The sequence below is a fragment of the Athene cunicularia genome, assembly GCF_003259725.1.
Source record: "Athene cunicularia isolate RWA chromosome 8 unlocalized genomic scaffold, athCun1 chr8_part1, whole genome shotgun sequence".
Classification (NCBI taxonomy): Eukaryota; Metazoa; Chordata; class Aves; order Strigiformes; family Strigidae; genus Athene; species Athene cunicularia.
Genome location: NW_020799109.1, coordinates 30,711,986 through 30,731,553, shown reverse-complemented (window position 1 = coordinate 30,731,553; position 19,568 = coordinate 30,711,986). Strand labels below are relative to the sequence as shown.

The following is a 19,568-nucleotide window of genomic DNA, read 5'->3' as shown; positions in this document are numbered from 1 at the left end:
CTGGAGCATGAAGAAGGAAGTCGGTGCGTTTAATACTGATTTGGTTCCAAGCTTCCTGTGCATGTGTGTGCACGTGTGTGTGTTTTCAGCCTTATTCATCCAGATGCTGTGCAGCCTCAGTAGAAAAAGCCAAGGGGCTGGTGGAGACACAGGGACTAGATGCAGGCGTTGGGTTTTTTTGAATTCTTTCACCTGATTTGGTCCTGAGCAGGTATAGACAACGTGGGTAAAAATTCCAGTATGGCAAGCCTGGTGAGGAAGGTGCTAGTGCAGACAAAGCCGTTGAGTGGTGAGTATGAGAAACGTTTTGCCTGATGGGAAAGATAACTGATCAGAAGGTGTTGGTTTAGGTGCCTAGGAGGAGAAATGCGGTAGCAGGCAGAGCGCTGTTGGGTATTATTGTTGTTTTCATCTTCCATTTCCAGTATGAGATGGAAATTCCAGAACCTTTTCCATGGGGAAGATGGTTATCCAGAAGAATGCACTAGTTATGGGGCATGGTCACTTTTAAAGTCCATTCCTTAGCCTGCCCTGGGATTTCTGCCTTAGCTTGGCTAAATAAAAGCAGTGCTCTGTATAAGAAGGATGACTTCTAATTTTGGAGGTTTTGGGGGGAGTGGAGAGCTTGCAGGAGACAGGAATCTTGGGAGATGAGAAGAGTAGAGAACAGTTGTGACAGTACCAAAAGACAGGATTGTGAAGAAAACAGTACTCATAAGCTGTAGGAGAAACAATTTATTGCTTTATTTTTATTCTTTTGGTTTTGTGGTAAGTACCTAACTGGATATCAGGAAGGTTCTCTTGCAGTGGCTGCAGAAATCATCATCAGCAGTGTTGTGTATTTTGGATTATAAAATATTTCAGTAGCAGCACCAGCCTGTGCCTGGGATTTTAAATTTAAATTTATGGTGTTTATTCAGCTCTTAATTGTGCAAATTAGATAAATTATGGAGTGTGATTATATATGTACCTGGTGAGTGTTTTTTAAGAGGCTAACTCAAATTTCAGGAGTTTATTTTATTAGCCTTGTGTCTTTCTGGTGCAAGCATCTTTTCTTCATGCTGCTGTTCTGCAAAGCAAACATCATAAACTGCCACAGCAGGAAACAATTTTTGCAGCGGCGTATCTAAGTGAATCAATCTCTAATAGGACAGAAGGCTCTTCAGTAGCTTTCACTAATTAGGACTGATTTGGTGAGCCATCGGAAACTGAAACAAGCATCCCTAAGCAGAGCAAATTCTTTCTGCTCCAGGGTTGGTTAAGGACAGGAGGGCACAACTTGAGCCATGTGTGGTAAGGTTTGTGCAAGTGCCAATTTTGTCAATGTATAAACTTAAATGGAAGGTTGTTCTCAGAAAATAGGATTTTTCTGGGAGTTGATGGCTACTGCTAATCTCTCCCAATGCTGCAACTGAGTCTGTAGTAGTGGAGGGGACAGTTCAGACACACATGTAGGCAGTGTCTCTTGCTTGCATCTGGATGTGCAAAGTATTGCTTTGGCCTTTGCTGGGAAAGAGATCTTGTTGGCTATTCCCTTCTAGCCCAAACATACTAGTCTCTCTTTGCTCACTCAAGACTTCTCAGAAACCATGAATTTCTGCCTCTAGGAAAAACAGAGATATCACTTGATATGGAGTAATCATCTCCTTGATTATGCTGTGATGGACGTGGTGTGACAAATATAGGAAACTAAAGAGAATTCCCTGATTGCTCTGTAAATAACTTGAGACATTGTAAAGACCAGTTAATTTACCTAAAAAGAAATGGAGTAAATATAAATAAATATATTTATTTCCTTGCTTCAGAGTTAAGGAGATTGGAATGATTCTAGTAGAAAATTCACTTGAAAAAAAGGCAGTCTGAGAATTAACAGAGGGGCTTTTTGCAAAGAAGTCTAGCAGATATTAAATGACCAGAGCATACACTTACCTTGCAGAGATTTCTTCAGAGAAGTTTTAGCCCATCAGTGTTTGAAATCACTATTCTTTGTTGAGGGAAATAGAGCCAATAGGCAAATGTGTAATAAGCATTGATAACTTTCAGCATTCTGGAATGCTGAAACCTGGAAAGGTTTTTTTAGACTTTAATCTCATTATTTATATTGTGGGGATGTGTGTTAAATGAGGTTGGTTTTTTTTAAATATATCTGCAAGATGTTAGGAAGTTAGGATTCTAGGAGAATGGTATGAAATACAGCTGGTGGGAGGGTGACCCCAAAGGAGGAATACCCATTGAAGAACTTTTTCAGTAGGTTGTATAAATATAAGCACTCATTCTGCACCACAGAAAGTGTGTGCTTGAAGTCAGTTTGGTTTCTTCATTTGAGGAGGTTGGGTGCTGAGACCTCAGTTCTATAATCTCAGCCTACTGCCCAGATCTTCATACTGGTGTGTGGATAAAAGGAACGCTGTAGTGGGTGGTCAGATGGAAAATGAAATGGCACAGAAAGGAAACACTATAAAGAAGCATAAAGGACACTTAAAGTATTTTTTTTTCCGGTGTTTAAACTACAGGGAGCAGCAAGAATGTAGATCTACACCTTATTCCGTGTTATCACATGTAATTCTGGCAGAAGTCTGCAAGAAAATAGGCTGATGAGCTTTTTGTATGGTCTGTCTGATTACCACTCTTCTTATGCCATCAAAAGAAAAATCAAGTTATATTGAAAGATTTGCATAGAGGTTATCTATCTGAAAGTGATCTTGAGTTTGTGTGTTCCAAATTTATGCATTTGCTTAGTTATCAACAACTCGCAGCAGCTTTCAGAGATTTTAGGATTAATGAACTAACTGAAAGAACATCGGTCTTTAGAAGGCACTTGTGCAGTGACTTCTGTATAAGAGTAGACATGATCAGAGGCTATTTCAGCAGGAGTTATATTCCACTTACTTTGAGACAGTTGTTTTCTTAATTACCCCTCTGTATAAATATGTTTAATCTTGGTTATAGTAGAGAACTGGTGAATGCTTCAATAAGTGATGGTGAAACTGAACATCCTAAGGTTTTAATCTTTATTTAAAACAAAAAGGTTATAAGTAGACAAACAGCATTTTGCCAGCTTAACAAATGCTATTGTATTTATCTCTCCTCTCCTGAGATCCCTGTTACTTTTAAAATACTGTTTAATTTGCCTGTCTGCTGGTCTACAACTGCAGGAGAAAATGCAAATTGTGTTTTGGACTTGAGATAGACTGAAATTAGCTTGAGCCTAACTGAGGAGACACTGAAGTCAACTGAAATTGGCTGTTCTTTAACATCATTGTTTGCCTTATAAAATACAAAAATATCATATGGAAAACTCAACACATTAAGGAACAGCAAACTAGCAAAAACTTACAAAGAAGGACTTAGCTAACCAATATCTTTTGTTTTTTAACTATATGCTTCACTTCCTTTTAGTTAGTTTGAAATGACACCCATTATTTCAGATGCATTGCCACAAATCCTGCTGACATATCATCTGAATGAAGATTGTGAAAGATTATGATGCATGCAAGAAGTTAATGTTAAATGAAAGTTGAAGTTGTCACATCAAAGCTCTTAAATAGCAGAAAAGTAACAGCCATGATGGTTGTACTCTCTTGACATTGCTATGGTATAATGGTAGTCTAACAGAAATCTTTCATACCTCGGAGGTGTGGTGGTTTGGGGTTTTTTTTTAAACTGTTGTATGAGAACACCATGGCTAAGGGACCTTCATTATTAATTTAATCACTTGAGTGCAGTGACATTTATGTTGTCACTTCAAGTGAGTGTTCTGTAGAACATATTTACTAATAAAAGCATCTTGGTTAATGAAAATCTTGCAGTAGAGGTGTCAGAAATATTCTGAGTCTGGTTTGGTATGTTATGGAGCCATCAGAATCCTGTCTTCAGAAAGTCTTTTAATGTTCTTTAAAAAAAAAAATCTGTTTAGAAATAATGTGGCATTACCTTGTTATAATTCATTGTTCTTATAAACCTTCTAGCTAAGCACACAGTGCTGTGTGTTATTTCCTCTGCAGACAGATAATTGCAGTAGGGAGAGAAAAGTAAGCAGTGTAAAGTACAAAATCTCAAATAGTGTCTATAGGTTCCTTTTTCTGTTTACTGGGAACTTAATGTATCTTCAGTTTGTAAAATAATGAAAACATTTTAGCCTCTAAAGACCAAAGTTGTCATAAATCACTTAATATTGTCTCTGAAGATATCTTATATTTAAAAGTAAACTTTTTTCTGTTCTTAATATCTCTGTATCTCCACTACAGGTAGGGACTACCAAGAGACCGCAACAAGGCTACTTGTATTGCTCTGTAGTCGCTTTTCTTTGTGGAAGTAAATTTGCAGTCCCTTTCTGACATGACAAAATAGGGTATTTCTTTATTCCCAGAGTCCAAGTTGTACTCTCTGACCATTCTGCAGACCAGGCTTTCCTCCTTTCTAGCTCTGCAATACATTTGGGCTTAGATTCTCCACAAGATAATTGCAAGTTCCATGTTGTAGTCTTCCCAGCTTCAAAAACTGGACTAAAATTATTCTTTAGTGTGCTGTGGTTTTGCTTTGAGAGTTCAATAGACAGCACTCTGTCAAGAGTATTTCTGGTTTTGGAGATCTGTGCATCTCTCCATCACACACTGTAGGTATCTTGACTGTTTTGGGACAGGCTTGTTTAGTCATCAGTAGAATTTTTCTAAAGATTTAATTCCAAACTTAATTAAGCCATACCAGAGGAAAGGCACTGTGATTCTGAATGGGGAAGGTTTTTAAAGTGTTTTGTTAAATTATCTTAATTGCTGAACATAATCAGTTTTTTAATATCCCCGTGTTTATCCACTGAAGTTTGCAGAAAGGTGGTTGTGATATCAGCTGTGACATGAAGCTCTTTAGCCTTCCACTGACCAGCTCTCCACTACTACCTCTGTGTAAATAAACACCAATTACTGCTGATGGTGTGAACATTCAAAGCATTTGGGTTCACTTGTTAGTATATTCTGCTATTATCATGTTTAAATTTGCAGTGCTGAGGGTTGTTATCAGATAATAGTAAGAGAGAGAATTAGTTTTGAAAATGAGATTTCCATTCTTAGTAGGGCCTGAGATGAGATATTAGTTGATACTTTAGGTAGAAGAAAGAGTGAATTTAAACTTTGAGTTCAGTTAATACTGAAAGTTGCATTGAGGCTGAAAGTTGTAGTTAAGCTAGTCAGAAAAAGTACAAATATTAATTTCCTGTTTATAAGTATGTAGATTTTAAAGCTTTAAAAGTCCCTGTATGAATCTTTTGATGTTGCCAGTTACTTTCTGGAACAGTCACAGGCAGAGGCTAGTTCTTCTCTGAGCTAAATTAAGCTTTTTCCTGAGTAAGTGTTCAAAAATAACTACACTTGCTAAATTACAGCTTTCTAGCTATTGCATTTCAAGAGCTCTGCATCATCAAATTCGTATAGCCAGGTAATGGCACCCCTGGATGTATCTATGTGAGAAGCTGCAGTGGAATTTCTTTGCTGCTTCTTTACTTCTTCTGGAATCTGTGAAGTTAAGATCTTGAGATAATAAATACATGTTTCTGCCTTCTCTTCCCTTCTCCTTCCTCTCCATGTCATGTTTCCCCTTTTATTCCTGGCTCTAAACTTCTGAGCTTTAAATATACATTTATTCCTCCTTTTTCTTTAGTGAGAAATTGTGTTGTGTGTCATTAATTTCTTTTGTATTGCTGCACTGTTTTTTCATTCTGCTTAATTTTCCCAGCAGTGTAGTTCGTGGCAATTGGCTTCAGTTATTTTACTAGGAATACTTGCATTTAATTATATTGCATTTGATAATAGTAAAAGAATGTGAGAGCAGTGATTTCCACAACCACCACCCCCAGCTTTGGTGGGATTACCCAGAAATTGCTGCCACCTGGTTCATTGAGAAATTCCCTTATCTAGTGCAAAATTTAGAGATCTTAATGGTGAAGGAGCCGAAGCATTTTAATATTCCTCTCATTGCCAACTTTAGCAAGTGTTAAAAAGACATAATTTAAATTTGTGTTGAAATAGGTTTTTTTTTCTTTTGTATTGTTAAGTCTATCGAACTGCAATTCATTTGATAGTCTAGGTTGTGATTATAAGGACTTTCAGAAATAGATAGAGAGCAGAGGTGCAGGTGGGCGAACTCTCATGTTAACTTCAGTGATTTGCAATCTCTTAGAATTGCTACAGATTGGAATGGGTTGGATATGAACTATTCAGCTGTCAAAAATACAGTGAATACAACACGAAAACTTGTGTGATTTAATCCATCTGTTCATTGTGTTTGATAGTCATTACATGGGAAGAGCAGAGAGGAGACCGAGTGGAAAAAGTACCCGAAAAAACCTAGTAGGGTAGAAAAATGAAGGACAGGAATAAAACCTTTTTTTTTTTTTTTTTCTTTCTTCTTTTTTTTCAGTGAATGTGGCAAAAGATTCTGAATAAGGAACTGATGTGCAATCATCTCTGCATAAATCTTGAACTATTTCTGGAAAACTTTTGTAGACTTGAAATTCCACTGTAGACTGATTTCAGTAACAAAGTCAGTTTAAGAGGTAATTGTTTGTGTTCTCCCACCTTTGCTACAGGTTCCTCAAATGTACCCCCTTAAACTGTGGAGTTGTAAACCCACAGTCACCGAAGTCAAAGGTTTTAAAGAGCTCAGAACAACAAAACGCTCCCACGAAATCACCTCGTAGCCAGAGCTTCTACAGGGTACAACAGCAACCTGGTGGGAGCAGTGAGTTCTGGATTTGCTTGTACTTCTGCAATCCAGGATGCACAAATAAATATCAAGTTGATTCTCTCTGGACTTGATGGTCTTAATGAAACTCCTTCTGTCAATCTAACCATTGCAGCTTTATAGACTCAGTATCTGCGTACCTGAATTTCCACCCAAACCACTAAGACATGCTAGATTGGGTGTATGTTCTAAGTTTTGAACGTGGTTTAGTGGTTTGGCAGGAAAGGTGATTTTTTGTTCACTTGACAAAAAGCCCTGCTTAATTTAGGCTCACTGGAAGTTTGCCAAATGGCTGGAATATGGTGGGGAAGGTGTAAGAGATCTTATACCCTGTCTTGTGAGTAGACAGTGAATCATGATATCTGTTCTGGGAACAGAGCATTCCACTTCGCAGCTGGTTAGGGGACATCTTTGTATGGAACAAGGCAAGTAAGAAAATAGAGAAAAAAGAGATCATGCCTTCTGTGCACAGGAAATAGAGCCCGTATCTAAGCTTTAGTGACCTAGAAAGGAAAGACAAGGAAACTCAGAAGAGAGCTTGTTAAAAGTAACTTTTTATATCTAAAGAGTGTATGAGGGTTATTTTAAATACCAACAATTAAACCTGTCTTAATTGTAAAAGTGATGGTGTATTTGCTGTAGGACAGTAAATGTCTATAGCATTATCAGCTCTTTTCACGCACTTCGATATCACAAATTCCTTGTTGGTCAGTGAGAGCCTGAGTTACAAGGTTGGATGTCAGGACACTCAACTTCCCTTGGCGATGTCGCCATGTCTGGTGGATGAATATGTCACGCTCTTTAGAAGTTCAGTGAAGTTGTGAGCGATGCAAGGTGAGACCTGAGACTTCTAGCTGGTTTAAGAATTAAATGTTCTAAACCTCATTACTGAAAAAGTTATCTCAGTGGTCCTAGAAACTAACCTGTTCAGGCTCGCGTGTTCATCAGTTGTGAGAAGTTCAGAAGTAGGTTTGACAGGTCAATTTAAAGTACTAATACATGCATTAAAAAATCCCTGTAACCAAACTACAATTTATAAAACTCTTAAGATGATTTGTTAAGGATTATCTTGAGGATTGTCTTTTTATATTTAATTGCATTTAATTATATTCCTTGAGGGGTTTATATTTTAAGAAGATAAGCTCTGATTTATCCCTGTTTTTTTTTTTTTCCTCCTCTGTTCCAGTTTATTCCAGAGTAATACGTGATTTTGTTCTGTCGGTTTTTCAGACACTCAGCAAGATAAAAAAAGGACCTGATACACTTGACAGCTTTTCACAGAGGAGAAACTTGATTTTGTTTTGGTTTCAGTTGTCCTTGTGTCCCTACATATATATTTATACAGGGAGGTGATTTTTGGCCTCTGTTGCTGGAAATCGAAACTGTGACTTCCTCCTGAGTCTCAAAGTTGTGTGTCAATCCTGTGCTGCCCGTGCCTTTTAGCATGAAGGTATTTGTGCCTCACTCTGCCATTGGGGTACAGCAGGGCACAGCCTTTCCAAAGCAGGAGCCCAAGGTATGGGTTGGAAAGGAGAATTTAAGTGTGCTCTGACACCTTTTCTACTTTTTGACATCAGGTGTGAGCTGGAGCAGAGCTAACTGGGTCACTGTCCCTGTCACCCCCTGTACATCGGGGTTGTAAGTAGTGAGAGGGTTGTTCTGAGCCTTGGGGTCTTTTCCTTCTGTCATTCCTTCCCTTTTAACTAGCTCTACCTCAGAATTCTCACTGCTAATGGTAGGAGGAGAGCCTTGTCTTTTGCAGGAGGTCTGGCCAGTTAATCTTTGTTTTAGAGATGAGAAGTGTAGGAGGAGCTTTACTGACCCTAAGACCTGATCTGAGTTTTCCTAGTTACAAAAGTGGATGCTTTACTGACCCTAAGACCTGATCTGAGTTTTCCTAGTTACAAAAGTGGATGAATTAGTATGGGATAAGGTTGCATGTTACCCACACAAATACACAACCCTAAGCTTGTGCAGAGTTGACCTACAGGGCTTTTTATGTGTTTGTAGCATTCCTCTGAGACCTGATGTTGGCATTGTCCTGCTCCATCCTCGCTTGCTGTGAAGTGAGGAGGGAACAGGAAGCAAAGGCCTTGTATTCATCTAACGTGGTGGTGTTGGGAATGCCGAATTGGGAGGATTTCCTGGCCTTTCTTGTTTTTTTGGAGAGAAGAAAACAAAACTTTAAAAAAAAAAAATCCTTGCTCTGTCTGCCTCTTCCCTTGCCACTCCCCACCACTTCTGCCTCATGCATCACCAGCCCAGGGTGGAATGTTTCCAGGCTTCTTTTTGAAGATATTTATAAATAAGTTGAGCTTGATATGTTTGTTTTTTCCCCAATGATTTCTTTACTGTAAGTCATTGTATTTCTGTATAATTGATCTATGCATGGCAACTTGCATCTAGGGAGGGAAGTCACGAATGGGTTTGGCCTGTGCTGTGCAAGCATGGAGAAAGGAAATAAAATAGTTTGACAATAACCCTAACAATGACAGCTGGGGAGAGAAACTTGTTAAAAAAAAAAAAGTTTTAACTTGTTTTGAAACAATAAGAATAAATGTGCTACATAACTGTTATGAACTAAAATAGAGCAGGGAATAGCAGGCACAGATTTCTCTCCTCTAGCCTCAGCCAGCGCAGCAAAATTGGGCTTTACTTTCATAAATACCTATAGATCAAGAAGGGCAAAGGCACTTTAAATTTTGAGTATTTTTAGCAAGAAGGAAAAGCATTTCAGCAGTGTTCTTTCACACACGTTACGGTTATAAATCACATTACCTTGGTATGCTTCAAAACAAATCAAGATTTCAGGTTCAGTGTGCTCAGTCTGTAGATTTTGTTTCCCTACACAAAAGAGGTGAATTCTACTCATTCTCATGTGGTTTGGGGAAGGAGGGAATGCATGGCTGGATGCATGCTGCAGTCAGGAATATCTGTGGTGGAAAAACATCAGCCACAGCAGGGCAGGGGGAGCAAATTCCCTGCCATGTCCTGTGTGAGAAGATTAGGTTAATACTGCAGCATGGATTTAGCAAAAATTAAAAGGATAATGCTGCATTAATTCACACAGGACTAGTTTCTGTAGCACAATGACAAAACAAAACTCGTAATAGTCTAAAAATACAACCCTGAATAAAAGAACTTTCTCCTCTGCCTTTTTAACTGATTCCCCTCCTCCCCTCATTTCCTGCTTGGACACCCAAAGTTGGAATCCCTGTTTCTGTAGCTGTGACTCAGAGCTGCGGTGCCTATCTGCCTTGTGTCAGGCATGGGGCTGTCTGGGGGAAGCAGAGTACGCACATACCCAAAGTGTGATGCAAGCTTTGAAATTGCACCAAGTGCACTCATAGCATCAAATGTGCCGGATCACGCTGCGTTTCCAGTAACAGCCAGAGCTCTCTTGGCTCCGAGTGGGAAAGTGGTTATGCAGCCTGAAAAGGGGAGAGAGGCCAAATTGCACATTCATTTGGATAATTAGGTAAACAGTAAATATGAGAAGTCTGTCTCCTACTCAAACTCCATTGTTTTTTCCTGAAAGTCTATATTTAGATTTGGCAGCTGGATTTATCACAATAATTGGTGTATTGTTTAAACAAGGTCACTGATGTGTGTGCGTGTTTATCTCTGCTTAACTGGATTGCTTATTTGAAGGAGAAATACCTCTGAAATTATTATGCAAACCTCTTGAAAACTTGCATACTCCACTCCTGAGGCACATGGTCTTTATTAGAAAATAGATGCAATTATTCACGTTCTGTTTTGCAGCTTGAAGTCCTGAGGGATTTGTACATAAAACAGTGGAGATTTGATTACATCCTGATTTTATGTCTTGCTGGTATATGAGTGTTTCGTATGTGTAAAAAACCCTTTTATAAGGCACAGATTATACTAAATTACTAAGTGAAACCATACGAGTGCCATCCCATCTATTGGAATACACATGTCCATTAATTTAGTCTAGCTTCAGTGGTTGCTTATGTATTTATAAAACCCAACATGGCTTTGTGTTTTATATTTGAAGCAGATACTTCTGGCTTGCTGTCAGGTTGGTTTGAAACTTCAGGATACAGTTTCAAAGTTGGACTTTATTGTTCACAGCAGTTCTGCAGTGAAGATGGAGCACAGTCTACTAACACTGCTAGGGTGGTCAAGGTAAAAACAGCAAATAACACTTCATTTTCCCTTTTACTGATGAAGTGAGTAAACATGAAGGCCTTGAGGAGGAATGTTTTAATCGAGTAACGTTTTTGACAATAGTTGCACATCAAGAGAGGGTAGGACAAAAGTATTTTTACAGAAACTGCTACCTCCCGTGACCTTGGTGGCAGCTGGGTATTGGCGGGTCATTTCACAGGACTGGCAGTAATTTGTTTTGTGGACAATTAGTGGCTTCTTTCTGAAAGCTAGTTTCTTTGTTGATGGAATTGCTGTGATAGTAACACCCTAAAGAGAGTTGTACAAAACTATCTGAGGGTTTAAATAAAAAGCATTTAAGAAATATGTACTGGAGTAGATATTTCCTATAAGCAAGAACATGCAGTACAGCCTGGGTTTTGGGGATTTTTTTGTTTTTTTTCCCTAGTCCTGTTAAACCTTTTGTTTAAAATTTCCATTTTTGCAATAGAAATAATTGAGAATATTCTTAAAAAGCTTGGTGAACAGTGGCTCTCTGCCGGAAGTGCTGCTTGCTTACAAACAGGACTTTGCACGCTCAATTTGGGAAGGACTGACCTCAGAAATAGGCAGTTTTGTCATCTGGAAATCCAGTGCTCACACCTAATGAAATAAAAATCAGTCGTTTTGGAACTTGAAAGAGAAGTAGTCTCTGGTACAGTAATAATGAATGAAAAGACACAAAAAGAAATGAAATGCTTGTGTCCTGGGCATGGCTTGCTGTTGAGTGCAGTTGTTTGAGGACTGGGCTTTGGCCCCCGTGCCCATCTGACACACCGACAGCAGTCCTCAGAAGGACAGTTTTAATGGCTGGGGACTCTGCGTGGAATGTAATGACTCGTGCTTTGTACAAATCCTTTTTCATGTCCAGTTCTTTTTTTTTTTGTTCTGTAGTAAGAAAGTGTGTGCACATGTCACAAATTTGTTCCCTGAATAGTTTCTGAAAGAGAAATTCTGTTCCTTCCCTCCCTCTCTTCCTCCTTCCCTTCCTCCCTACTTCCTATCTCTCCAAAGTTTGAAATTATTTTATATCCTTCTCTTTTGGGGAGAGCCTCTTCTGTACATGTTACCATCAGACATAAATATTAACTCATTTAATTTGTCAGTTCAGGTTTAGTGTTAGGATGTACGAGTTCATCTCTCAGAGGTCATACGGTGTTATCTCAAGCAGTGTCCTGTACTGTACATCTTTAATCATTCTTTAAATTACAAGCACAGAGATAAATTTAGTCACAGAGGGTGTGCTGCTTTCTTTTCCCCAGTCTTGTGCTGTTTCGGTGCCCACAGGTCACCTTGCTTCATCTCTTGGCTCTGCATGCTGTTGCCAGTTGTGAAATTCTCCAGCCCTGGCGCCGGGCTTGCAGCTGACTCTGGCTGGCAGAAGGTACATCTTCATTTCAGCGCTTCATCACTGTCCCTGACTTCTGGCTTTTGCACTGATCCAAGACTGTTCCTGACAGAAAACCTGTGGAGAAAGAACTATTCTGGTTAGAAGGTCACTGAAATTTAATAACTGCTCTTTTTTCCTCCCTCTCATTTCATTTTCCTGCTCTTTTGGTCGTTTCTTTTACTACCTTCTTCATGTGGTGTGTAGTAGTGCTATAGCAACTGGAATTTTACACAGATACTCTTCCCAAGCTGGTATTAAACCTTTTACTTCCAAACTTTTGGCTTTTTGAGATACTGGCATGTTTTCATCTTTACTCCCTGTGATCCATTTCTCTCTCTAGATGAAGGTTTAATATTGAACTCCTACACACAACTGATTTATTGTCAGTTGTTGCACTTTAATTTGCTAATATTAATACAACATTCTGGAAGAGTATGAGATGGGTGTTAGGCTAGTTCTCATACAGCTCAAGGAATTTCCTTCCCTAAAGTCAGAGCCTAAAATAATCCTGGATTTGTAAATTCTTCCTCCTTGTTGGTTGTACGCCCAGTTCCCAGTGCCCATCTCCATGGCTAGCACTCTAATGCTGTCATATAGGCAGGTTTTCAAACTATTTCTGTTTGTAGTCCAATATGGCAGGATTTCTTCCTCTGAAGATTCACCACTGAATATCAAAGCTGTCATGAACCCCTGTGCACACTGGATATAAAACTAATCAGAATCTCAAGTGTATCTTTTGGTGATTCAGTTCACACACAGATACCATAGGTGTCAAACATCCCAGGTGTTAAATACTGCAGAGGTATGTTTTGGTTTGTGTGAGCTAATTGTTGACTTTCTTGTTACTGACTGTAAAAGTCTTGCTAGTTTGGCCCTGGACAGCCCCAAGTCTGCCTTTTGGCATTTTCTAGCAATAAACCAGACTCCAGAATGGGTAAGTGTTTGGCACAGGGCATTGGAAAAACCTCTAGGCTGATGTCCTGTTGCTATCCATCTTGCTACTTGAGCTACCACAAAGTCTTGCTGCTTATCACCAGTGCAGGGTAAAAGTCAGGACAGTAGACAGACTATTTCTATTACTTGTGGTGTTTATATGGTAAATGCAAGAATTATAGTTATGGATGTTGCCAATGCTTGTTCTTATTTATACTATAAGAGTACAGAGATACACAATGATTTTGGAGAGTATTGTCAACTTGTTGGTGGTTATCTTTTGCTGCTGTTTGGCTTTACAGCAAGATTTCCAGTGTTTGAGAAGCTACATTTAAAAATGTATTTATAAAATGAGTATTGTGTGAAAGAGTTGCTGAAATAAAGATAGTTTATTCACTGTCATAGGGAAAAGCAGGAGAAAATAAGGCCAACAGAGGTAGAGCAATTAATTAAAAAAAAAAAAAAGTACAGAACAAAATTATAAACTCAATTCCTAATATCATTGGTGGAGTCTAGAGTTGGTAAGTCTTAGTTTTGCAATGGTCTGCACTGGGGATGTGCTTCTTTACAGTTACATAAAAATAAAGGCTGGAACGTTTGAATATGTGCACCTGCTATTTGAGCATAGTTACCAAGACCATTTTTGAGGTATTTATCCATTAACATACCTACATATAATGACTGTTTTTCCTCTCTTAATAATGTTTAAGCTGCAGTTGCAGGGATCACATCTAGCAATAAAACTGTTCTGCTGGTAAACCCCTGCTTTAAGACTGCAGGAATAATGCCTTTTATTTTTTTCTTTCTTTCCCCCTCTCCACAAAAATCCACAACACTTCAATTGAAAAAGGAGTAGTGTGATGGAAAGGTAATTTTGCCTGCTGAAAAACTGTCATTAAAAATCAAAATCAGTAGCTTGTGTATGATATTTCAGATGGTACCAAGCCCAACCTGTAATTGTAACATGGATGTCAGAGTGGGGATAAGCACTTTATTATTTATATAGTTGAAGGATGGTCTTGCAAAAGTTGTGAAGTAGGGCACTGCACTTGTCTGTCTTCAGAGGCTGAAGTCGGTGATGTGTGGCTGCAGAGCATTTCCTCTCAACTTGAGCCCCCTGCATGTGCGTGTGGCTTCCCAGCTCGGCGCAGTGATAAGCCCCTGGAGGAGCCTGGCCCGCCAGAGCAGCTGTGTCACAGGTCAGGGCTGAGGGCTCACCTGCCTTACAGAAACCTGTAAATCTCTGCAAATTTTTGCGGCAAGTGTGGCCACTCACTACAAATCGGTCTTTTTACTGTTATGACTTTCCATGCCACACAGTAGTTGCCAGAGCATTTACCTTCAGGTTATACATTTGTTTATTTACACCAGTGCATGTTGCTAAAATACTTGGCTGTCTCTGGGTGGCGTGGCTCGCAGCTGTGTGTGGGCTCGCAGAGCTGCTGCATGCGCTTGGCTAGCTTCTAAATGTACATTTTTATGGCCCTTGAAACTTGGCATGAGCTGTGTTTTGTCGTCAACAACAACAACAAAAGATTACTAGTGAAATTAAAATCTGGCATTGCTGTTCTACAGGTTTATTTGCGATGTATTGAAATGGGATTTTCTTGCTAAATTCTCCTGGCATCCATCCAAAACCCAGCATCTCATAAATTTATATTATCTCTCTCTGCTCCTCTAAGTTGACAGGGATTTAGCAGCTTCTTGTGCGGACCAGGGGAACAGCATGGGTAAATGAAGCCAGGAGACTTTCAAGTGGGGAGTTTGTATCAGCAGAGAAATTGTAGAAGTTTTGCCATGGAATTAGAGGGCAGAAATCTTGTCAGGTTTTTCAGTACCTGCTGCCTTCAGAAACCAGAGAACTGCAAGTTCAGACCTGAGTCAGTCTGCATCACTGCAGCATGGCCTGTAGTGAAAGGCAGAGAGGGCTTGGAAATGCAGGGCAGTGATGGTACAACAGTGACAGCATGCCTTGGCACTGTATTTTCTGATAAGGAAGATGAGGGTCACCCTGGCATTTAAACGTGCTGATATCACCATTTAGCTTGTTCGTAAATGCATTTCATTTCCAGCGTAGTGATAGTGAAAACAGCATACCTTGTTGATTTATCTAGGACAGGTGAGCTTTCTGTGCGGTCACTGATATGCATTGCCAGCTCAAGGCTTGGCAGATAAACGCCTGGCAGCTTTGTTCTCAGGAACAGGATTTGGGCTAAGTCATCTGTGCTCCAGCCGTGCCGATTCTAAACTCCAGCAAGCCTTATTCATCCAGCTAATCTCAAATGCAACAGTTTTGAAGGTGCTATTTCATTTGTCCTCTGCGTAACTCCATGCTCTAAATATTAAGAGTTCATGCAAGTCAGGTGCACTGGTCTGCACTGAGCTGAGAAGTGATATCCACCTGCAGGAAATGTTTCAGGGGGAAACAGATGCATCTCAGTGATAGGAGATGGGAAGGGGATGTTAGGTCATTAATTACTTCGCCTTGCATAAACAAAACTTAATATTTTGAAAAGTCTCTAATATAAAGGGAAGGAAAAATCTTTCATCCTTTGTGCTATTTAGCTACGTGTCAAATTGGGTCAATTGGAAGACTTTTTTGATGGTTTCTGCTTTATATATTGATTACTCCTTCATGAACTGTTCCAGTGCAGATAGCACAGGACTAGTTTTGAAATGGAAAAGAGCTGAGGGGAGCTAGACTACAAAATTGAGGATCCCTGCCTGACTGCATCCCTTTTGGTTTGTCTGGGGAAGATGCAGGGTGCAATTTGTTCTATTTTTCAACATGTTAAAAGACTCATTTGATGGCTGGTAGTTGGGGACTTAATCTGGGACTTTCTCAGAAGTAGTGCTTTCTTAACCTGCTGTCTTTATGATTTAGAAGAGAAGATTTGGTTGAAAACCCAAGTGTGGTGAATAGATGTTCAGGGTGTCTCATGGGTTTTGATGGTTGTGTGGAGTTTTGGTGTATTTTTGGTTGATTGGGTTTTTTCCTTTGAAACTCTTGCTGCTTTCTCTCATCCCCCTGCATGTCTTGAGAAATGTGTTAAAAAAAGAGACGCTGGTAAGTTTGTGCTTTGTCCAAAACTAATTTAAAATGTAGTAGTTCAGTTATGGGAGGGCTTCAATTCATCTTTTTCTCAATATAAGCTATGCTAAAGATGAACTAAAATTTTACATGTTGTAGTGCTTTACTCAAGCACTAGACAGCTTTCAGAGAATGAGCAGGCATTAAACTTTAATTTTTATTATCAGAGACAGGTTCTGCCTCTAGCTGCTTGGCAATGATGCTTTTTTTTTTGTGGTGTTGCCTTTTTTTTTTTTTTTAAATGGCTGGTAGTACTTAAGAAATGACAGATACTCTGAGGGATTTCTAAAGCTTCATGCAGCAGAGCTGGGTATTTTTTTTTTTTTTTTGAAAGCTGGATGGTGGAGAGTGGACAGCCCATGCAGGAGGCCATTGCCAAAGAATTATCTTCATATCCTTGGGGAAAATGTAATGCTGCTTCTGTATATTTTCTGTGAAATGTTGTTATAAAGTTCAGAAAGATTGTTTTCCCAATATAATCCTAAAGCTGAAATACAGTTGTATTCCAACATAGCAAATCTGCATTTTATGCTTAAATGACTTAAATATCTAGCAGTAGTGAAATATATGCTGTTAAACATGTCAAATCGGATGATTAAATGACTGGATTTTTAGGAAGAAAATAGCAATTTTCTGAAAAAGCTAAATGAATGATTTGGCACAATGAACTGCAAACATTACCAAAAAAACTTCTGAGGAAAATCTGCTAGCTGAGGATCACGTTTTTATGCAGTAGTTATTAAAAACAGGAGGTATAAGTGAAAATATTCCAGATTTTCTCAAGTTAATTGACAAGCTCCTTTCTTCCACTAAAATTATTTTACCTGCTGACAGCTGAGTGGGTGGCTCTGTACGGTTAGGGATCGCGCATAACCAATATGTTAGCAGTCACTGCTGTAAGCTGATTTCTTAATGGTAGTGAGACTATGTAAATGCTTCCCAAGATAAACTGCTGCTCTGAAAGGGCTTGGAATTTTCATATCAGGGCTGCAGATCAAGGAGAAAGTTCTGCTATGTGAATTAGCAGAACTAATTAGCTACGTGAATTACTTTCTTTGCATGTTGTATGTACACAAAAAATGCTGGAGCCAAGTGAGAGCAATTTTAACTCAGTGGCATTGGATTAGCATAGACGAGGGGTTTGTTTGGGCATTGTCTTTGCTACTGATGATGTGTATAAGGAGGAGAGAGTCCAGTTTGACTCAAAGCCCAGGCTAACATTTTTGAGCTAGCAATTAAAAAAATTGTGTTATTTGTAGACTAAGCAGACTTGTGTATCAGTGATTTTTATGTCAATAAACATGTAAGCCTTGTATGCCGTTTTTAGAAGCACTTTGGGAAAGGCCATTTTTACCCTTTGTAGAGTACATTGTGAAATCTCAGCTAAGTGAAGGCAGCTGGATAACTGTTTTCTTTGATCATGAACTGCATTCATCTGAGCAGTGGTAACATGAAATCAAAAGTGAAATCAGAAGTCAGAATTGAAGACCCTTCTTAACGTTATTCAAACTTAAACTAAACTGTGAGTTTGCTGTTCTGGGCTTCATGCTGAGTGCTTATTGGAGCCTGTCTTTTTCTGTATTGTTAGCTCTGTACAGAACTGTGGTCCGACCCCTGGCCACACCAATAAAAATATTTTAAAATTGAAGTTAACCCATAGCTGGTTTTGCATGTTGCTTCATGCTGTAACTTGATACACAGTTAATCTTTCTGTGTGTTCCCTTGCTGAAATGGGTGGTCTCTGGAAGTCGGTGATTAATGTAACGCAAGCTATATTGGGAAGGAGATGAAATGATCTTTCCATGCAGTTGGGAGTCCACAGGATGGTGGTGAAAAAGAGAACTAGGATGAGAGCAGTCCTGGTGATCATCACTGTCCTCCTGCAAAGACCAGTGTCTCGCCTGAAGTTTCATTATGCCCTAAGTGCTGTTGTACTAAATCCCTGCTTCAGAATAATGTTGACGCAGCTGGTGTCATATTATCTGAGTTGAGTCATTCCTGTTGGTCATACCGAGTCCTCTGATATGGCAGATAAGTGCTTTCAAAATGCTGTTTCAAAATGTGGTTTGTATGGGTGCTCAGCTTGGTCATTACATTTCAACGGGAGTTAGAAAGCATTCTAGAAATCTTTGGCAAGCAAATCCCAGGAGGACCACACTGCCTGTCTTTGTTTTCTGTCCTCTCCTGCCCTTCTGTTCTCCCAAACCAAAAGTGGATGTAGATGTGCTAGCAGAAACTTGTACAAGCAAGGCTTACAGAGCTGACTAGAAGCCTACTTCACATTCTCAGTTTTCTCTGCTAATTATGACTTGTGCCATTAGAGTGAACCACATTGTCATATGTTGTATTTATTCATACTTATTTCTGAAGTTCCCTAAAGACTACTTTACCAGACTGGCTAATTAAAAGCATTTGTTCAAAGCATTACTGCCACATTAGTAGGAAGAGGCTCAACAAGGAAAATGAGGACCCATTGCTGAAGGGGGCGGGTGATCCATAGCAGCAGATCCAGTTAAAGTTGGGGTCCTTTGCCTCAGGGTAGGAGGCAAACAAATGCTGTATTTCCCTCAGTCTTCACAAACAACAACTCCCAGGCCACTGTGCTGGGTGAAGGGGATCAAGAAGGAGATCAAGTCAGGAGTTACTCATAAGAACTCTACCCATGCAAGCCCATGGGACCAGATAAGCTTCATGAAAGGATGATCAGCAACCCCTGGGACCAAGAAACATAAGACAAGAGCCAGCTAATTTTTTCCTGGTGTATTCTGTCTCATTTTCATGATGGGAGCACGTAGTCACCGGTCCCCATGCCTCCTTGAGGAGATAATTGCTCTGGATGGAAGTTATAGCAGAGTTCTTGTTTAGGCTTGTGCTCTGAGCAGCATGACTTCCTACAAAGCACGAGAGTCAGCATCATTATTTTTGATGCAGAATTTGCACTGCAGTGTCAGAGCTGTTCTTGCATCTGAGTCTCTTTGTTGTAACTTTGGATGTGGCAACTTTAGATAGTTGCTTCTGTTGCTTCTAATTGAAGAACATCACTTGCTACTGAATAAGGAAATTATTTCTCTGTATGATGGGGATCTTTGGGTAATTCCATCCCTATTCGAGGAAGCAGTGATACCATTTTCCATATATACACATAAGTAAGGAAGTTTTTGCATCTGCAACTGTTTGGAATGTACTTTGGCTGATGAATGCAGCCCAGCTTAAAGGCGAGATCCTGTAGTGGGTCAGTTAAGCTTT

At 39.4% G+C, this 19,568-nt stretch overlaps 1 protein-coding gene across 5 annotated transcripts in view; it reads left to right on the top strand.

Moving 5' to 3' along the window:
- Positions 1–223: 223 nt before the first annotated feature.
- The window catches only part of RASAL2 (RAS protein activator like 2), a 145,854-nt gene continuing 126,509 nt past the window's right edge, over positions 224–19,568 (top strand). For 4 of the 5 annotated variants that reach the window (XM_026853508.1, XM_026853507.1, XM_026853506.1 and 1 more), the window contains exon 1: positions 226–289. In XM_026853508.1, coding sequence (XP_026709309.1) covers positions 241–289 — 49 coding nt within the window. In that variant the 5' untranslated portion in view covers positions 226–240. Of the gene's footprint in view, positions 290–19,568 lie in introns of all 5 variants that reach the window. The other variant, XM_026853509.1, reaches the window with a different exon arrangement.